The 17,130-nt window shown below is 39.3% G+C and overlaps 2 protein-coding genes across 2 annotated transcripts; one reads left to right on the forward strand and one right to left on the reverse strand.

Moving 5' to 3' along the window:
* aqp12 (aquaporin 12) lies at positions 1 to 2,068 on the forward strand. The gene is made up of 3 exons (XM_034180468.1): positions 1 to 1,208; positions 1,659 to 1,775; positions 1,851 to 2,068. The coding sequence occupies exons 1-3, from the start codon at positions 614 to 616 to the stop codon at positions 1,964 to 1,966; spliced, it is 828 nt and encodes a 275-aa protein (XP_034036359.1). The 5' UTR covers positions 1 to 613; the 3' UTR covers positions 1,967 to 2,068.
* A 378-nt stretch (positions 2,069 to 2,446) lies between these two features.
* rpp21 (ribonuclease P 21 subunit) lies at positions 2,447 to 14,620 on the reverse strand. The gene is made up of 5 exons (XM_034180473.1): positions 14,455 to 14,620; positions 14,259 to 14,359; positions 14,029 to 14,111; positions 4,289 to 4,423; positions 2,447 to 3,577 (listed from the first exon to the last, which is right to left on the reverse strand). Exons 1-5 carry the CDS (start codon positions 14,509 to 14,511, stop codon positions 3,441 to 3,443), a joined length of 513 nt encoding a protein of 170 aa, XP_034036364.1. The 5' UTR covers positions 14,512 to 14,620; the 3' UTR covers positions 2,447 to 3,440.
* Between the last annotated feature and the right edge of the window lie 2,510 nt (positions 14,621 to 17,130).

A 17,130-nucleotide genomic window follows, 5' to 3' on the forward strand; every position in this document is an offset into this window, starting at 1 on the left:
GGAGAGATTTGAAAATGGCTGTGCACCGACACTCCCCATCCAACCTGATAGAGCTTGAGAAATGCTTATGGAGGTGGGTTTATGAACAAAGGATGTACAAATGACAGAAGATGAAATACTGCATTGTGCATGTGTGACATCTTTTAAAAACACTACTACAGCTGCTGCTGACTAAGCAGTCCAAGATGACTTCACAGTGAAATGCTAAATTTAATGCTGGTAACAGATTCACTTTTACTTAAATCAACACTGCAGTTGTTTAACAAAAGCACCTGGTTATTAAATGATTAAAAATGACTACCATCTTAACATGGTCTCCTCGCACAAATATGCCTTTATTTGAAAAATTATTCTCAATCCTTTTAGTTATCACCTTAAACACTACAGATATAACACTTTCGGCAGTGCTTTTATGTAATTTTTTGCAGTTGTTGGGTGAAAGCCCATTTTGTGACCTGACCTTGACTTGTGTGTATTCTGGCAGGTGGTGGTGGGGCAAAACTCTGACGTGTCTCTGCATCTGCCACGTTGTCCAACACTCAGCACATTTCTGGCTTGAGACATTCAAGCATTCATTTCTCATCAATAACAGCAGGAACATCTGATCGGGGCCATGTCTGGACTGAACGCCTCTCTTGGATACTTCCTGGCAGTTGTGATTTTTGCAGCCTTAGCCCAAATTTTCCTTAAAAAATGGTCACGCTTCAGCTTTGTTTTGGATTTTGCATCTGCTTTCATGCTGGTGGCATGCTGGTTGGAAGTGCAGACAATCGTAGAGGTGGGAGAGTGGGCTGGGGGACTGGGAGCAGATGTGACCGTAACCATCCTTTTTGTGGTGCTGCTGACCCAAGGGGTGATCTGTGGCAGTGGCTCAGGGAACCCAGCTGTGGCTCTTCTTAAATTTCTTCAGCTGCAGGTCTCCATCTTTAAAACGCTATTTGCTATTGCAGCTCAGCTTCTTGGGGCCCATGTGGCTATTCTTGTGGCTGAGCACTACTGGAGACTGGAGCTGACAGACATGCACATGATCAAAAACCTGATGTCGCAAGACTGCAGCACATCTTTACTGGTCTCTTTGCCTCAGGGTTTTTTTACCGAGTGTTTCTGCAGTCTTGTATTCCACCTCATCCTCCTAAGCCTTCAACATAGATCTGCTCTGATCCGGGTGCCTGTTATTGCTGTGCTTCTCACTTTCCTGTCCCATGCAGGTAAGCTCCAGCTGAGTTCTTCCTTAATAAATTTTGTATCAAGTTAAAGCTCAATTCCAAGCCAAACCCTCCCAAGTACAAGAAATTCAGCTACAAATGAAAAACTGTTGCACTGGTTTAATATTTTGCGTGCTTCTTCATTCTTGACAAAGCAAGCATTTCCCGGAGCGTGAGTCACATTTATTTTTGAATCATATACTTCACAAGAATTCAAGAAAAAATATTTTTTCAACAATCTGGAAAGACTATTCAGTCCCACACTAGCCTAAGGAATGTAAATATCTTTAATGTTGGAATTCCAGTTTAAAATATACCAAACAGTGAGTTTTGTATATTGCTACACCCCTATTTTTGACATAAACTGCTTAAAAAAAAAGTCAACAGAAAAGTTACAAAAAAAGTTAACGTTAATAAAATAAATAAAGCACAACAACTGTTTTAATTTTCCAGCTAAAGGCTACACTTCAGCATACTTGAATCCATCACTGGCTTATGGCCTCACCTTCTTCTGTTCTGGATTCACATTCACACAGTATGCAATAGTCTACTGGCTGGGGCCTCTGACAGGTATTATTAACTGTACTTCCACACACTGCGCATCAATGTATAACATTGTACTTACAATGAATTGATCTTTTCTAGGCATGACTGTGGCACTTTTCCTGTATATGGGCCACATTCCAAGGATTTTTGCCAAGAACCTGCTATATTCTTCTAAGACACGATTCAGGGTGCCCAAAGGAGACAAGAAAATGTGAAATTATGTGATGTTTTTAAAATTCATCCTTTAAAGAATTACCTGACATAAAACACAACTAATGAAAACATTCATAGAAGGTGATAAGGTAATGAATAAAAAGAAACTGAATTTGTATTGTTTTGAATAAAATCATAAGTATGACTGGAGTTTATCTTTTACTATCAAATCACTTTGGTGAAATTCTGAACCAATTCAGATTATCACATAGATGTAAAGACTAATGCAATGACTTTTAATAAAGACATTTATACAACACGTTTTGACATTTATTGTCGGTGATACAAACGAGCAGCAGTGGCCATGGTGGCCAGCAGTATGAGTCTTTGGAAATTAATAACTTTAACCGCACCTGCTCCTAATTTTCATTATCCATCCAGCTTCCACAAAATGTTCAGCAGGTGGGAGACAGCTCTAAGGGATATTACATAAGTCAAAGTTGCTTTTTGATAGATCGGGTGCATTAAAGTCACCACATTAATCAGTTTTTCTTCATTATATTGTTTTAATTGAAGACGTTCAAGATGACAGCACTGTTTTATCCATTTACTCATTCATTTAATGCATTTTACAGGGTATATCACAAAGACTAGGAAAATGTGGAAAAACAATTTTTATGTCTTTTTTACATATAGTTCAGGCAAATACAGATCCAAGTCCCACAGTTCTGTCTGTACATGTTGGAATTCTCCTGCTTTAAGCCAAGTACAAATATGAAAGAGTGGAAAACTTATGTGACATATGTTAAAGAAGTCCATATGTAAACCAGTTTATTCTGACACACCCACACAGTCTGGTATACTAAGGATTTTTTAGTTAACTGCCTACTGTGACCCCCTTACTCATAAGAAGTTTGGCCATCACAGTAATACACAGTTACGAGGAAACCTGAAAATCTTTGTGTGTGACAACTCAGACACAAGTGTCTGAGTTACTTTTGGCTACAAATTCCAGTATCAGTTTTTCAGACACCTGGAGACCTATGATCGCGTGCTGAAAGTATAATGTGCCTGCGGTTTAAAAAAAATAAAGGCGTAAGACTTGATGGTCATTTTGAAGCTGTTTGTGTGCCATCACTCATCTATCATCAGTCTTTCAGTCACTGCTGATAAAGTTCTATTCATGTCCACTGTGGATCTTTCCCCAAGAGTGATTCAATGCTTGACATCTGGACTTTCTGGGCTTTTCTTACCAGCTTCATTTTCACATATCAATAGTTGGCTGAGGCGCTGTGGGGAAAATACCTGGGAATGTGTTAGGAGATAATGCAATTAGCACAATTTGGTTTTTAACCAGCAAAGTTTTATAGCAGCCAGCTAATGTCACACAAGTCCTTTCTGATTATCTACCCATTTATTTGTCGAAATTGTCAATTAGAACAAAAAAACTCACACGGTTGTAGAAAAGTGTCCATTTTGAAACTTCAAGTAATAAATGTACAGCATTACCCATGTAAGAGAAAATGATGAAAAATGTTAAGTCTGCACATTTGCAGACACAGGAGGGGGTTGCTGCTGTTCCTGACGCTCTGCAGCAGTGTCTTTGGATTCAGAGGTCGGTGACCCGGTATGCTCTCTGTGTTTTGGCTGCTCTTTCAGAGAAGAACCTCGGTCTGTGAGTGATAAAGAATCACATTAAAGGGTACCGCCAGGTTTCAGCCTACTTCATGTAATTTGTGTTTGTTTCAGTGGGAGTGGAAAACTCAGGACTTGTTACCATTTCCAATACTGGCAGACTTGTCAGCCCAAATACATACATACCAGTATTTTAAAATATATATTTAAAATATGGGGGTGCCAGCAATCCTGACAAGGACTGTATCCTCTTAACTATAATGTTTAACAATTGGAGTTAAGAGACTGAAGTGTGGTGTGTTTGTGCAGAGCCATTTTCATAAGCAGGATAAAATAAGAAAAGGAGCTGCATGCAGGTGAAGAGATGTGTATATATTTTTATAGTGTAGGCAAGCACCAAACTGTCAGCATGTGGTGAAGCTGCGAGAGGACCTTAATGGACCACAACAGGTCAATAAATTCTGAATCTCTGTACATAAAAGCAGTATTCCTAGTGTACGCATGGGTTGCACAGACAAACTAAAATGGAAAGGTTTGTCTACACTCAAGATAATGTGAAAAATGAGAAGAATTTCAATGCAATTACAATCAACCATTAAGACACCAAATTGGCACAGTTCTAAAAAAAAATAAAGTTGCTGTAATGCAGGCATTACATTTGTAGAAATGTCATCATTCAACTTTACACCAAAAATATTTCAATGATAATGAATTTATACAAGTTGTAACTGAGTGTTGACCATTGTTACCTGGCTGGTTATTGTGCTGTAGCTGTGCCTCAGGCCGGTCCCCCCACAAACAATGATCCGGATTATTCAGGAGCATCTTGGTCTGCCCACAGCTGAGGCATCTCACCACAGTAAAGCGAGTCTTGCTGTTTTTTCCTCATTAGACAAAGACAACCAAAATAAGACTTATTCAAACAAATCTCAATAGAAACATTTTATGTCTCAACATAATCAACAAAAAGCTGACTTGCATAATGTCCTGGCAAGATGTTGGAATTCTAGAAATAATGTAGTTTTAATTTGGTACGCTGTATGTTTTTAAAAAAGTATTTTAATCACAAAATAGCCATTGAAATAAAGGTCTTTTAATATTTTTGTGAAAGAAACAATACTTTTATTTGTTGAAAGATAGACTGCACCACTCAACAAGGTGAATAAGAGTAGAATGGTAGCTTCCACTATATTTGTGTTGTAATTCAACACTAGACCGACTCTTTAAATTTCAGTGTTTTTTACATAACAGCCTGAAATATAGTGTGAAAGATGACAATTTTTGAAGAAATTAAAGAGAGCATTGGTACGGTCACTGTGCATCTCCCTTACCACGGGGATGAGGGTGCTCTGTTGTCCACGGATGAGATTGGCAAATTCGATTTTCAGAGGAAAATAAGCCAGGGTTTGGTGGCCGCAGGCCCTGGCTGGTCCAGGGCGGAGCCAAAGCATTTTTGCTGTTTTAAAACATGTAAATTGCACTAAAATGATATTAAAAACTACTATAAATGCCAGGTGTTCATATCTATAATTCAAACTGTAAACCCTTACTAAGACCATCTACTGTACATGTGTATTTTTGTGACCAAAATATTTTTTCAGAACTAGACTTACTTGATTTTCAGCATGGCACACTTGTCAACAAACATACATGTAAGGGCGGGAGAAAGGAAAGGGCGGGAGAAATGCATATATAACCTTAGCGCTGATTGGTCATAAGCTTTGTAATAACCAATGAAAACGTGCGTAAATAATAGCTTCGACTGCACTTCGATACCGTCTCGGTTTTTATGATTTGTTGGAGGGAAAACTACCGAATATTGGAAGTTGAAAGACTACACAGTTACCTCCCTTACACTACATGCTCATTGTGTACCTACTTCATACTGGTCACTGATCAGCACAGCATTACTTCCGCGTTCGGCTGACTGATGGACTGATCGAACTTGCTGCGTCGGCGATAACAAACAAAGACCACTCAGTGTTCTGAATAGACGACAATTTTATTAAACAAAAGGTACTCCTGGCATTAATGTTTTTTTGTTTTTTTTGCATTCTTACCCCGCCCCCCTAAAATTTTCTCAACGGATTTGGACATTTCACAAAATCGACCCCCGGGACTGTCAAATCCACGGATCCGCGGAAAAATCTCATCCCTGGTTGTCTTTTCCCCTCGCTGTGGGGCCCTCCATGGCCACATTGCAGTTTGGGGGCTATGTAGCACTGATGCAACTTCTCATGATCATACACATTATCAAACGTCTCCCGTTATTTCACACTCTGCACATACTGTATTTTCAGGACTATAAGTCACAGACTTTTTGCTAGTTTGACAGATCCTGCAACTTGTATATGGAGGGAGACACAAATTACAACCATAAATTCTCTTTACACTTGAAATGAGAAACACACCATTAAACAGCCTTTTCACTTAAAAAAAAAAAAAAAAAACAGAGGGGGAAACTTCCGAACAGGGTTTGATTATTTTCTGCATGCATTTAAAACAGTTGGGTCACACAAAGTGTTCTTTAAATGAGCGATCATGGTGGCGTTACTATTTTGAGCATTTCCTCATGTTGGGCTCCAGATAAAACACAATTAGCAGCAGCCATGCTCACTTCAAACTAATAAATGGGAATATCAAAACAACAAAGAGCACTGTCTAATGACACAAAAAACGGCGTCATAACAATAGAGGAAAAGACGTGCTTGGCTGTGTGTGTGTGTGTTCGCATGCACAAAGGATCAAATGTTCCTGTCTGTTCTGTGCGCTGACGTTCTTTTCCACAGCAGAGTAACAATGCGAACAGGAAACAGACAAATGTGCTGCGAGCCCATTTAAAACTGAACTTACCGTAAGTTTGCGTTGGATCGCTCTGTCACTATGGGAAATGTTCCACGTAGAAAGTAATTCACAAGAGGTAAGCACAGGACTCAAAAAGGCTGTGTGATAATCCAATATTAAATGAGGAAAGAGGAAAAGTCCCAAACAGTTGACTCCACTCTGACTGGAGAGAGACTTAAATAAAACAGTCTGTCCTCTGATCACAAAACAGGGGTTTTGTGAACGTCAAAATGGGGTCCCAGCAGGTCCGTAACAAGGAAGATACATGAAAAGATCCCCATGCCCGTCTAGAGGGAAAAACCACCCGTGAAGCCGCCTGCCAGTGTGTGCCTTCAGCCAGCGGGAGCGAGGGAAGCTGACGGGGTGACTGCTCCTACAGCCACGGATGTGGGCATAGATGTATTTTATAAATTAAAAACGGGACCAATGCTAGCGCATTAACATGTCTATGGCATTTTCAATGTTAAAGTTAGCATTAAGCTGTTCACATCTCAGCACATTTGTGTGCATTTGTTTTCTGTATAATAATTAATAGCTCAGCATTTGTTGTCATAAAAGAGTCAAAGTTATTACAAATTGTAATATTTTTGAATTTATTTTTGTTTATATATTAATAACAACAACAGTAATAACAACTAATAATGCTACAAGATAGCGAAATAGACAGCGACAAAAATAGCGAAAGAGACAAAAAGAACCTGATTAAAAACAACAGAAAATATAAAACCAACTAACAATGAACATAGATAGAGAGACAGATAGACATAGAAATAAATAACTGTTTCATGTGAACACCTAGTGACTCATACAGTGGTGGGCAAAGATAACCAAAAAATTAACTTCAATAACAGATAATCAGATAACTGAAAAGTTAGCTTCGATAAAGATAAAACGATAAACCACCCAAAAATGTATCGGAACTTACAGATAACTGATAACCGACAAATTCCAGTATCGTCTCCGGTATAGTTGCAACTACTAACAAGCTGATTTTGAGTTTTAACACTGCAATCGCTTTTGGAAGCATCAAAAGTGACAACAGACCCAAACAATGAATCAGCACTTTTGTCTTTCAGCATCCTGCCCCCTGCTGGAAGCTCCAGTTTACTACATGGCTTCCAGCAGACGCAACTGAGAGGAGACAGAAAGCTCAACTCTACTCAATCACAGTACTGCCATCAGGCTGAGGTCTTGAAAAATAAAGCAGTGATGAGTTATGGTTTGGTGTATAAATAAAATTAATACTGATAGAATAACTCCATTAATGTCAATTCTGTCATTTGTGCAAAGTTAAGCTATAACATATATCTTTTAATGTTGAATAATGCACTAATTCTGAAGTTCTGTAAAAAACACAATGTGAGGTGTGTCGCTTTTGTAAAATATGCCATTTTTTATTTGTTAAAAAAAAAGGCATTAAAAAAAGCCAAGTTGTAATTGGATAAGCGTCTGATATAACCGGTGTAAAAATAAATAGAACACTGCCAACTACTGGTGCCAGTGTGAGTTTTGACCTTTTTCAGCTGATTTTTCATTCGTGTCAGAATTTTTTGGATCGCACCGAGTTTCAGGTTAATTGCGCGTCCTGCATCATTTAGTATACATGGAGTAACGAGCTGCTTTTAACATTTCACGACCACCTCCTGATCGCCGATCGTATGGTCAGATGAAAATCAAACCTGTTTTTGTGCCTGTGCAAACACCGCAGACCTGTCTTGTAATGTTTTTGTTTCGTTTTTTTTTTTTTTAAACTTTGATGTCAAGAGTTTTTGTAAATTAAGTTTGAAAAAAAGCTTCTGTTTACATTTTGCTTCTGGAAACACGAGTCCGACGTGTGGTTTTTGAACGTACAATGTGTGTGAGAACATAAATCGGGCGCTCTGAACTTTTACACCATGTGGTTTTCTGGTACAGTGTCTGCCCAGCTTCAGTCTGAGCACTGCCATGAACACTACTGGCCAGTAGATGGCAGCAGAGACCTTGAAAACTTGCCAAAACAAAATTCCAGATAATCTGTGTTGCTACTTGCTATGTTTAAGATGCGTGGAATTTAATAAAAGCAAACACAAAAACATCTATAAACCCAGAGAATATATTCACAAGAGTTTTAGACACTAGAGTTTAACGCAGTTGTCCTGATCAGAGTGTCTCAAATGCATTCTCCTGTCGTGAACGTACTGAGATTACCCTAACACCCATAATGCACCTGGACAAAGCATGCCCACACTAAAACCTTAAAAATTGGCGCATAATTTTAAAACTAAAACATATATATGATATTTTCACATTATAAAACTTCAGAAGTTATGTTAATTTAAATAACGTTTCCGAAATAAGTTTGGTTAAAATATGAACCATAAGTTAAAAATGTATGCCTCTGGATGACTTGGGTGATATTGGCCGCGTATCAGTATGGGGTTAAAAGAAATGTTTGTTTTTTTTGTGACCAGTTCTCCTTTGCTTGCAGATGATAGAGCGGTTTCTTCTAGAAGCAGCTCTCCTTTGTTTGCAGAGGGTAGAACTACACATCTGTTCACCTTTGTTTACCACGTTAACGATCTAAAAATTATCGGACAAAAATTTATCGGAAGATAATTAGTCCGATAATGGTTTTATCCGAAAAGATAATCCAATAATGAAAACTTTATCTTTGATCGATTATCAAAAGTGTGCCCACCACTGCTCTTACACCTCCACTTCATCCCTGTTTTATTTAAGTTTAATGATAATTTGTTTTAGTCAAACCATATTTTCAATTTGTTAATTTCTGCCAAGCTAGTAAGGGCATCCTAGTAAGGGCAGAATACTACTGGAATGAATTTGAATAAGGAAAGTTGGGTTTTTTTCTCACCAAAATGGATGCTGCACTCACTGCACTTATTGTCTGGAATAGTCCCAGATTGCATTTCAGAGCTTCTAGAATTCAATTCTAGAGTTTCTGCGGGTGGTGTTGGGGGTAACTTTGGGTTTCATTGTTTTGTTTTCACCATTTTCATCCCTGAATATGTCAATCATGAGTCACTTTTGTGCAGATTAAAGTCACTAACTGGGACTCTTGTCTTGTTGCGAGAAAGAAACGAGAATAGTCCTTCGTTCTGTTCAAACAGCTCCAAACGCTGCGCGGCTCTCTGCTGAGTCAAGTTAGAATGATAGAGTCCAGTCGGAATTAATAAATTCAAAGTGAAACGCCGTTTATATCAATTGACACCTCTTTCCAAATGTTGTAATACAAACAAACTGCAATCCATCAAAATGTTTTTTTCTTCCCAAATTGAGATGTCCTGCGCTGATGTGCAGCAGCCGGCTGAGCTCAGAGGTATGGAGAGACATTCATGCCAAAATGTCTGAAAGGAAATGCTTTTGACAAAAAATACAGATTTTGTTTATTTTTATTTATGGCCAGAGATCAAGGATCCAGTGACCAATTTCATATTTATTTATTTTAAGACTCAATAAAATGTTGACATAGAAAGCCTGTAAAGCCTACTTTTAGTACACAGAAAATTAACAAGAGGTATCAATAAGGGAACCGGATCGATAAGCAGAATGGACAATGGCATCAATAGATGAAATCTTATCAATACCCATCCCTATGCAAGACTAGTCAGGATTGAAGGAAAGATAAATGCAGCAATGTACAGACACATCCTGGATGAAAATATGCTCTGCAGCACTCTTGACCTCAGACTGGGGCAACACATCATCTTTCAGCAGGACAATGACCCTAAGCACACAGCCAAGATATCAAAGGAGTGGGTTCAGGACAACTCTGTAAATGTCCTCGAGTGGCCCATCCAGAGGCCAGACCTGAATCTGACTGAACATCTCTGGAGAGATCTGAAAATGGCTGTGCACCAATGCAAGCCAACAGTGCTAACCACTAAGCCCCAATGCTGCCTTTCAAGCACATACCATAGTGTTATTGAGTTGTGTTCACGAGAATGGGTGCACAAAGACAAATACAAAGATCACAACTTAATCCCAAACTCTATACACAATGGTGAAAATAAATAAATGAACACACTAATTTAATGCAATGTGGTGCTTGGGCAGCATGATGACCAAGTGGCTGGTGCACATATTTCCATCGCTTTTAAAACAGAAGGCCTCCGGTTGAAGACCACCTGTGCCCATTCTCCACGTGGAGTTCCGTCAAGAAGGGCATCTGACGACAAAAAAAATCTGTGCTAAATCAGCATGCAGATCTGGTGTGGTGATGATTCCAAGACAGAAGCCGAAATAACTATGGTTTCTCTCTACTGACCTACAGTGAGGAAAATAAGTATTTGAACATCCTGCAATTTTGCAAATTCTCCCACTTAGAAATTATGGAGGGGTCTGAAATTTTAATCTTAGGTGCATGTCCACTGTGAGAGACAATCTAAAAAAAAAAAAAAATCCGGAAATCACAATGTATGATTTTTTTAATACTTTTTTTGTATGTTACTGCTGCAAATAAGTATTTGAACATCTGCCAATCAGCAAGAATTCTGGCTCTCACAGACCTGTTAATTTTTCTTTAAGAAGCCCTCTTATTCTGCACTCTTTACCTGTGTTAATTGCACCTGTTTGAACTTGTTACCTGTATAAAAGACACCTGTTCACATACTCAATCACACTCCAACCTGTTCACCATAGCTAAGACCAAAGAGCTGTCTAAGGACACCAGGGACAAAGCTGTAGACCTGCACAAGGCTGGGATGGACTACAGGACAACAGGCAAGCAGCTTGGTAGAAGACAACAACTGTTATGATTATTTATTAGAAAGTGGAAGAAACGCAAGATGACTGTCACTCTCCCTCAGTCTGGGATTCCATGCAAGATCTCACTTTGTGGGGTAAGGATGATTCTGAAAAAGCTCAAAACTACAAGGGGGACCTGGTCGGGGACCTGGTCAATGACCTGAAGAGAGCTGGGACCACAGTCACAAAGACATTTGATTTGATTGTTTATTTAGTCCCCATGGGGGCAATTCAGGTGCAGTCAGTAGTAAAAATTGCATTCATAAAAACACAACATACAAATTCATAAAAACACAGCAGAATAAATATACAAAACAAAAACCAAGAAATAAGGTGCAAGTCAGTGTAGAATTAAGTGCAACAGTGAGTCCTTAGGTGTTATTTAGGAGAGCAATGGCTGTGGGAATAAAAGAGTTTTTTTAGACTGTTGGTTCTGCATCTGGGCATTACCAGGCGTCTGCCCGAGGGCAGAAACTTAAATTGTGAGTGCAGAGGGGGTTTAAAACCCTGCAGGGCAGCAAGGTCCCCCTGCTCAAGCCAGCACATGTCCAGGCCCGTTTGAAGTTCACCAGTGACCATCTGGATGATCCAGAGGAGGCATGGGAGAAGGTCATGTGATCAGATGAGACCAGAATAGAGCTTTTTGGAATCAACTCCACTTACCATGTTTAGAGGATGAGAACAACCCCAAGAAAACCATCCCAACTGTGAAGCATGGGGGTGGAAACATCGTACTCTGGGGGTGCTCTTCTGCAAAGGGGACAGGACGACTGCACTGTATTGAAGGGAGGATGGAAGGGGTCTCTCACAGTGGACATGCACCTAAGATGAAAATTTCAGACCCCTCCATGATTTCTAAGTGGGAGAACTTGCAAAATCGCAGGGTGTTCAAATACTTATTTTCCTCACTGTATGTGGATGACATTTTCAATGCAAATATTACAAGATCAGTCATCAATATATTTATCTTAATTTTGCTTACATTTAGGGAACCGTTTGTCAGCAACGGACACCTGCACTTGTCTATATTATATAGTTTGTTTGTTTTGTTTTTTTACTTTTTATTTTTAACTTAGTGTTTTGTATGTTATCCGTTTCTTCTTATTTGCTACTTGTCTTTAGTGTCTTATAAACAGCACTGAATCTGAGAGTTTCAACCTCAACTTTGTTGTACTTGTGCAATGATAGAAATATTCTGATTCTGACCTGTTTCCTTTGTTCACTTGCCTTTTTGCTGACATACTCAGGGACAGGACACACTGCTGTGTGTATGCCTGATCCACTCAGACAGTAGTTCTTGATTATTAGTTGACTGGGAGACCAGTTAGGAAGACCAGGTTTGTGTGTTTCTCCATGTAGAACTGGAGTTCCTTCACAAAGGGCACTAGTGTAAAATGTATTCCCCATTAAAAAAAAAACAACAAAACAGCTTATCATCTTTGACATCAGAAAATAAAATGATGAGGGAGGGCGGATGTTTTTTTTTTTTCTTTCTTAGAAACAAGAGAACAAACAATGCAGTAAAATTTTGAGGCTGGGAAATAAAACTTCCCCTTTAAGGGAAATTAAACTTCCTCTAAAGGGGCAGTTTTATTTAGAACTATAACAAAACCAGCCTCACAGGTCTGCAATACCATTTGACTAAAATCCACAAAAAAAACAAAAAAAAAAAAAACTCATGAGCCAGACCAAGCTACAGGGTGCGAGTGCTTTTTGGCACTAATGAGTCACCACAGAAAAAGCAAGCGAGGAAAAAAAACAAAAACAAAACAAAAAAATTACCCTGCAACCATTGTACTTAGCATATAAGCTACCGCCATACCACATGCATACTGGGTGTAAATAACGCTCATGGTCACCTCGTGGGGAAACGGTCAATACGTACCATGGCTTCAGGTTCTCGGCCTTTTCTGCAATCTGTATTATTGAAAAGCGGCATCGACCTCGCGTCTGTGGTTGAGTGTGACTACTGACCCGGTGACCGGGCAGCCACAGTTGAAGTTTCTACTTTCCTGGCCAGGCATGTGGTCTCGCGAGAAAAAGGATTATCGTGCAGATGGCCGGGCTGAACGGCTGGGCTGAGCGGCTGGGTATTTCTTCATGGGACTTTCAGGAAGTGTTCATTAGGTTTACAGCTCAAGCTGATTAAATATGATTTTTGGAAAAAATTCTGACATTTAGTCAGAGTTATGGCAGCCATTTTGACAAACACGTTTGACCTGAGCCCTCCACTGGCAAGACAGTGCTGCTACCAGGTGAATGAAGTAGGAAAGATGATGAGTGCAAGATGACACGAGTTGTCAGTACTGCCCCCACCATACACTGACCACTAGTTGCTGATGAGGCACAAGTCATCACCAAAAGCAGACTCGCGGACTGCTGGCAATACGTATCATCAGCCGGGGAATACTGAGGTCAGGGCGAATATTGATCAAACTTGTTGACCCGACCAGTGGTCGGGCGAAAAGACTATTTGCGCCATATTCAACAGATGATTGGGCGAACAGACATCTTGCCACGCCTTGTGTACTCGGCCGCCAGGCGAACAGACTTGGCCTCTGTGGTTGACAATGACAACAAGCGTTAAGTTCCAGGTCCAGCTCAGTAAACTTCAGCCGTCTTCGGCCAAAGCACACTTGCCACCTAGCGGACATGTCGGTTCTTGCACCAGCTGTATCACCATCAATAAAATTTGGCAAAATAAAATAATATATATAAAAAACTGATGCGGGCTGATTTCGGCATGCAGGCGGGATGATAAATTGGTGGGTTATTTAATTGTTGTTTTTAATGGGGCCTTAGGCTTTTTACAATGTCTGGAGTGTCATTAATGAGGACAGAGGACATTCCGTCTCAGATAAATTCAAGTGGTTACAGCATTACTGTTTGGAAGTTGACTTACTCCGTTGTCTTGATGTAGCAGTTATTCCAGGGATGAGCAGACAGCAGCATTTCTTACATAATGTTCTCTTCACTGATGGGTCTCTGAAATATAATTAACCATCATCAGATAGTGACAGTTATTTTGCCCTAAAAACATGTACATTAACCTCGTGGTTTCCAGAACGTGAGGGCACAGACCCCAAACCCTGTGCAACACATAAGCACATCAATAAAACAAAGTTAACTTACTGTCTAAGTACTAAACGTCTTGCAATGGTCTTCTGGGTAAAGCAGTAGAAACGAGCAAGTTCTACATTCTGCGGGTTTTGGGATAAAACACAATGTGCAGCCTGGATAAAAGGAAAAACACATTAAATCAAAACTAGCAGCTAGCTAGCATATAGTCATATGTTTGAAGCATTTAGCCAAATGAGTTTTATGCTACCTGGTATAAGTAGTTCAGTCTTTGATATGCCTCCTTGTCTTTCAGGTTTATAGCCATTTCCCAACAAAGTCATAGAAAGCTATGGATTTATTCCGTTGTAGAAATTAACTTTCTAGACGTGGCGTTAAGGGGCTCGAAGCATTCACAGCTCGACACAAGTTTCAACCTTCTGAAGCAGAAGTACAACGATCCTTTGAAGCTCGCTTCACCCTTAAAGTTAACAGCCGCGCGGAAAAATAAACGATGATAAAAATAAATAAATAAATAAATATGTAAATAAAGCTTTTCTTATCAGAAGTACGTGTTCTTCCTACATTTTCATGTAATACTTATATTTCTCTTTTTTAAAAAAGTTTTATATCTCGCTCTTCATTAACCTGTGGGAACAATATATGGAGGAATAAAAGTGCCAAAATTAAATAGATAAACGTCATTAAATAATTACTTTTTGACCATGAAAAAATTAAATAGTGAAATAGTTATTTATGTATTTAATTCCATTTTTAAATAATTAATGGCACATTTAAGTAATTGGTGGCACATTAATTAATGGCACATTTAAGTAATTATTATTTAACGATGTATTATTTATTTAATTTAGGCACTTTTACTCCTCCAATTTAAATTAATTTATGACATTTAAGTAATTATTGTCTAATTTTAATGAATTAATGACACATTTAAGTAGTTATTTAATGAGGTATTAATTTATGTAACTTTGGCACTTTTATTCCTCCATAATAGTGTACCACTCCCATCAATGTAAAAAGGGTGGTAGGTTCCCATGGTCACATCCAGCACATTGGTTCAAATTCAATATCCAGAAATTTAGTGGGTACTTAAATGTAGTGCTAAAGAGTTTGATCATTATTCAGTGCTTGTGTTTTACCAACATACACTAAACTACAGGGCATTTTATTAATTGTGTTGCGTGCTGTTGTGTCTCTAATAGGCTTCTTTTTGCATATTTTCTGATGAGATTTTTTAAATCAAAGTAGTCTTATTTCAGATATGTTTGACCTCACTGCCGTGGATCTCTTGAGGCTATGCTCAGTGTAGGAGGAGAAGAAAACCTCTGATAGGCCTCCTATCTACCCAATTACAGCTGGGTGGACAGAGACAATGCATATGAAGAGTCAAGAAATGTGATCAGAATTCAAACTCATTGCATACGGAAGAATACATTCATTCATTCATCTTCTACTGCTTAGTCCAATTAAGGGTCGTGGGGGGGCTGGAGCCTATCCCAGCAGTCATAGAGCGCAAGGCGGGGTACCCCAGGACAGGACGCTAGATCAGCGTGAAGTTAGACAGTAGACAGTTCATTATTCAGACAGTAATTCACGATGAAGCAGTTCTGGTTGTATTATGAGCAAAAAATGTTTTTAAAATGGAAATAAACCTGCCCTGTTGAATTCTACCTTTAAAAAAAATCCAAAAATAAAGCAATGATTTGGTTTTGATGCTTAAACCAAAAATATGACGACAGAATATGGAACGTGTAAACAGACATATACTCATTTATTAGGCTTGTGCTTTGAATTCAATCTATCAACTCCTTACACCTCACTCTAGACACAACTTTAGTTAAAAAAAAAAGTGCTGCAAAAACAATTATGAAGAGAACTGACAGTTACACATCAAAAAACTAGAAATAAAAGAATGACAAAACAATTTAAAAATTAAAAAATAGTCAAGATGACAACTACTGTACAAATAATATTTCGAAAATTCTGATTTTCTGCACTGAATAACTGTCCACATTTAAGAGATCTGTCTTAACACCACGTATTTCCTGTTTAGGGGGAATTACTACAGGCAGATCCATGGTTGTGCGATGGGGTCTCCGGTATCCCCCATTGTGGCCAATCTGTACATGGAGCGAGTGGAGAAGACAGCCTTGACGTCTTTCACGGGCATCCCTCCCAGTCACTGGTTCAGATATGTCGATGACACATGGGTTAAATTAAGCAACAGGAGGTTGAGGACTTTACAGAACACATCAACTCGGTGGACTCCAATATCAAGTTCACACGTGAAGATGCCAGAAACAACCATTTAGCCTTCTTGGACTGTGATGTTACAATTGGAGAGAACAGGCAGCTCCAGACAGGGGTTTACAGAAAACCAACGCACACTGACCAATATCTGTTCTTTGACTCAAACTACCCCCTTGAACACAAGTTTGGGGTGATCAGGACTCTTCAACACAGAGCCCTACAGGTGCCCACAACTGCAGAGGGAAGGGCTAAAGAACAACTTGTCCAGAAAGCCCTCACAGTATGTGGGTACCCACCATGGTCCCTGGACAAAGTGCAGAAGTCTCAGAGAACAAAGAGACCAGATAGACAGGAGACAGAGACAAGGAGTGTCTGAAGTAGGGGAAAACTACAGAGGACCTTCAGACGGAACAAAATCCCAGTTTACTTTAAACCGGTTAACACCTTGAGACAGAAATTAGTTCACCCTAAGGACAGGATCCCTAATTACAAACAGAGCAATGTGGCGTATTCTATCAGATGTCAGGAAAACTGTAACGAACACTATATAGGTGAGACTAAGCAACCTTTACACAAAAGGCTATACCCGCACCGCAGAGAGGGCGCCAGTGGACCTCAGTCTGCAGTTCATCTCCACCTTAAAGACACTAACCACACATTTGAGGACAAGGAGGTT

This window comes from Thalassophryne amazonica, chromosome 10, assembly GCF_902500255.1.
Source record: "Thalassophryne amazonica chromosome 10, fThaAma1.1, whole genome shotgun sequence".
NCBI classification, from domain to species: domain Eukaryota; kingdom Metazoa; phylum Chordata; class Actinopteri; order Batrachoidiformes; family Batrachoididae; genus Thalassophryne; species Thalassophryne amazonica.